The sequence below is a fragment of the Anoplophora glabripennis genome, unplaced genomic scaffold (genome assembly GCF_000390285.2).
Source record: "Anoplophora glabripennis isolate ALB-LARVAE unplaced genomic scaffold, Agla_2.0 scaffold538, whole genome shotgun sequence".
NCBI lineage: Eukaryota > Metazoa > Arthropoda > Insecta > Coleoptera > Cerambycidae > Anoplophora > Anoplophora glabripennis.
Window position 1 is genome coordinate 108,040 of NW_019416621.1, and position 3,794 is coordinate 111,833.

At 31.3% G+C, this 3,794-nt stretch overlaps 1 protein-coding gene across 1 annotated transcript; it reads left to right on the top strand.

Moving 5' to 3' along the window:
• Positions 1-286: 286 nt before the first annotated feature.
• LOC108911645 (probable pseudouridine-5'-phosphatase) lies at positions 287-2,472 on the top strand. Its single transcript, XM_018716630.2, has 3 exons — positions 287-477; positions 594-1,045; positions 2,067-2,472. Exons 1-3 carry the CDS (start codon positions 423-425, stop codon positions 2,241-2,243), a joined length of 684 nt encoding a protein of 227 aa, XP_018572146.1. The 5' UTR covers positions 287-422; the 3' UTR covers positions 2,244-2,472.
• The last annotated feature ends 1,322 nt before the right edge of the window (positions 2,473-3,794 follow it).

The window sequence follows — 3,794 nt, forward strand, 5'->3', positions numbered from 1 at the left end:
TTTGTCTTGTACAATAATTATGCCTGTCGGTGTGAGTAATTAAATTATTTAAATTTTTATGGATAAGCAACAGATATAAAATAAAAATCAATAAAAATCACAACTTTTAAACGTGAGGCAGCATAAGTGCCACTTGAAAATCAAATTCAATGTGTTGACATGTAACTGTCACTATGCACGAACTAATATAACATTTCTTAATACTTGAGCTTTCGAGTCCCGCTTACGTATGTGTATTTTCGCTGATGATGCTAAAAACTGGGATTTATAAAAGGACGGCGATACAACCGGTCAATCGGAGATTGCACTTACGAGCGATCTGATTGACATTAGAGAAAAAAATCAGTGTTCTTTGTCACTTTCTGTTTATTTCCTCTGGGAAGTCGGAGAAAAAAATTAAAGAGGATTCAAATCGTTTGAAAATGATGTTAAAGAAAGTGACCCACGTTATTTTTGATATGGATGGACTTCTTATTGGTAAGTGTCCATTTTTAAAAAGTATAATAGTGCTGGATAAATATCGATCTTTAAATCTTTGTTTCTTTTTTCTAATACAGAAATTTAAATTTAACGATGTTTATTATTGATTTTAGAGTCCGAGTCTGTGTATGAGAAAATCGTAAAAGACATAGCAGCGGTGTACGGTAAAGAATATACCAGAGATGTTAGACTGAAAGTTTTGGGAACCCCAGAAGAGGACACAGCTAGAATAGCTGTCACAGAAATGGGTCTGCCCATTTCGCCTGAAGAATTCCTTATAATTTTCAAGGAAAAAGTACACGAAGAGCTGCAAAACCCAGTTCTAATGCCGGGAGCTAAGGAATTGGTCAGACACTTTTATAAGAACGAGATACCAATAGCAGTGGCGACGTCTTCTGCCCAGGATGCCATGGAGCTTAAGACAAAGAACCATCAGGATATTTTTAAGTTGTTTCAACATATCGTTTGTGGGAGTACCGATCCCGAGGTCAAGAATGGAAAACCTGCCCCTGATATATTTTTGGCGTGTGCCTCGAGGTTCCCCGATAAGCCCCATCCGTCTCAGGTATAATAATTTTACAGAAACTATATAATTCTATAATTATACATAGAAATTCTATATATTTATTCTATAATTCTATAATCGTACATAAACGTAACAAACAACAAATAGCATTACCAAAAAAAAAATATTTAAAAAAACGTGCATATTTGTATTTAGTCAAAATGGCTTGATGACATTACATGTTTCTAATTTCCAATAAAGGCCAAACATTAAAAAAAAATGGATGAAATCATGTATACATATAAACAATCATTGATAACGATGGTTCATGCCAAAATCATGATTGAGAGGTGATAAAACGTGATTGTTATTTGATTGAAAATGTGTGATTACATTTAATAATTATATATCGATTATTGCAAACTATTAAACCACTTGAAAATATCATGCTCTGATCATTCTTGGATAACTGATGTTTAAATTATTCACAATCAATGTATTCTAATCTTTTTATTGAATCTTGTTTTACTCCTAAGATTAATCAACAAGTTGACATACTTAACTCTTATGTATACTAGCAATAATAAATAAATTTTAACTAGTTCTGGTAAATTTGCTATTTAATTTTATATATATTTTATCATTGAGGATATAAAATAAATCGGGACTTACACATATGGCTTATTTGAAATTAAACAATCAAATGAGGAGAAAACACAGGTTTCTAATTTAATTTTATCATCTTCAGGCGATAATAGCTTAATTCACTAAGTTAACAATGGAAAATACTTGATCGGTTACAATATTTGAATATGATTATGTAATTTAATACATCTTCATTGTTATTCAGTAGAAAATATGTAATTGCTGTTAAATTTTTTATTATTTTCAAACTTGAATGCAAGGTTTTAAAGTATGAAAATAAATGAGTAAAGTTATATTATTAATCTCGTAAATACTGTTTTTAACAATGTTGAAAAGTTAGTCAACGTTTATTATAGGCCTTAAGTCAACATACATTTCATTAAACTTAGTGCAGCATATAGACGTTATTAATAAATGATAAGTTATTCTGCTGCAGTGTCTAGTCCTAGAGGACGCTCCGAATGGGGTGAGAGGGGCAATAGCAGCGGGAATGCAAGCCGTCATGGTTCCGTCATCCGAAGTCGGTAAAGAACTCAGGAAACAAGCTACGTTAGTGTTACAGTCCCTGAACGATTTTAAACCGGAGCTGTTCGGGCTACCCGCCAGGGAATAAGTCTGGCCCAATTTTATTTATTTAATAAAGTTTGATGTAATAGGGAAATTATATTTTTATAGAAAATATCCATGGTTTGTTTCTGGGTGCAAAACTATTCATATTATTTTTAATTAACACACACACTTCTAGTGTGGTAGTTTTTGATAAACACTTGCCCCAAGTCGTTTATGTTCCGTGTTCATTTTTTAAGTTTGAATAGGCGCAATTAAACATATTGTCGTCGTTATTGTGGAATTTCATTTAAAACTCAATCCATCCCCAAAATTTGCATCCCTATTAATTTCAATCTCACACAATCGCCTAAGAAAGGGTGGTGTATTGTTACACTTTGTGAATTGTGGAGTATGAATAAGTTTCACATGCATACATTGTAATTGCTTTATCCGCAAAAGATAGACTAACATTAATTTTCCATGTTATCTCGTTTTAAACATAAATGAGAATTATAACAAGTGGTAGGTACTTAAAGACTGTTGATAATATACATATATCTGTAGTACTATTGAAAATGACACCCAACAAATATCAAAGTACAGAATTAAAAGGTAAGTGCATGCATAGACGATGTGATATTTAAATAAATGTAGGCTGGAAACATCAATAAAGTTGTAATAATGTAGCATACCATAAAAAAAATGGAAATTATTGTAAGTAATTATAATTATGGGATTTTAATCATTTTTCTTCAGTATTAAAAATATACAGGGTGTAAGAAGTTTGACTGCCATTACTTCAGCATGAGATAGAATAATCATAAATGAACAAAAAAGTTGTATATTAAAGGGACACAAGATTAACAGTTTTCAAAGTACAGCGAGTATTAATATTGGGGAGTTTCATCACAACGTGACAACAGCGCTTAACCTAACGCTACACATACAGCTGATGCATACCACGTGTGCACGCAGCAGACTTATCCTAAGGAAAAAATGTAAACAACTATTATCGTGAAACATTTCTTCGTGCTTTTTCGGATTCCTAGCTTAATTTTACTTTGATTTTGTTGACTTGGTATCTAGAACTCGTCGTTTACGAGATATTTGACTGTTTTTGGAAAAAATCACGATTTCACCTCTGAATAAATCTAAGTAGCATCTAAACTAAAAGAGTTAGGAGCATGCGATATAGACAGTTCGGTTCAGCACAAATTCCTCTATTTTTACGTTATTCAGGACAGGAAATTTTCAGAACTACTTCTGACAATATTAGAAGACGAATAACTTTTTTTTCAAATGAAATTACCCAAATTAATTGCTATTGTTGAATGCCAAATTAAATGTCCATTCAATTGATATAAGGTTTGCCATATTTATCTTTAACAGCTTTCGAGAAATTATTTTTTTTTATTTAACTTCTGAATTTGAAAAAAATTCATGAAAATTAGAGAAATTTCTTAACATTTCTCTAAAATTTCCAGATCTATGAAATTTCTTTGATAACTCAAGGATAACGCCTCACTAATTCTACGTCCAATTTAATTCAAAATGAACTATAATACAGTAAATTGTTAATTACATTTTAGTTGTTTGGTATTCACTCAACACAATA

Bases quoted from the DNA above. Each gene is read 5' to 3' on its own strand.
- LOC108911645 (XM_018716630.2), top strand. From the start codon at position 423: ATGATGTTAAAGAAAGTGACCCACGTTATTTTTGATATGGATGGACTT. The intron at 478-593 runs GTAAGTGTCCAT...TATTGATTTTAG, and splicing joins TATGGATGGACTTCTTATTG to AGTCCGAGTCTGTGTATGAG. The intron at 1,046-2,066 runs GTATAATAATTT...ATTCTGCTGCAG, and splicing joins ATAAGCCCCATCCGTCTCAG to TGTCTAGTCCTAGAGGACGC.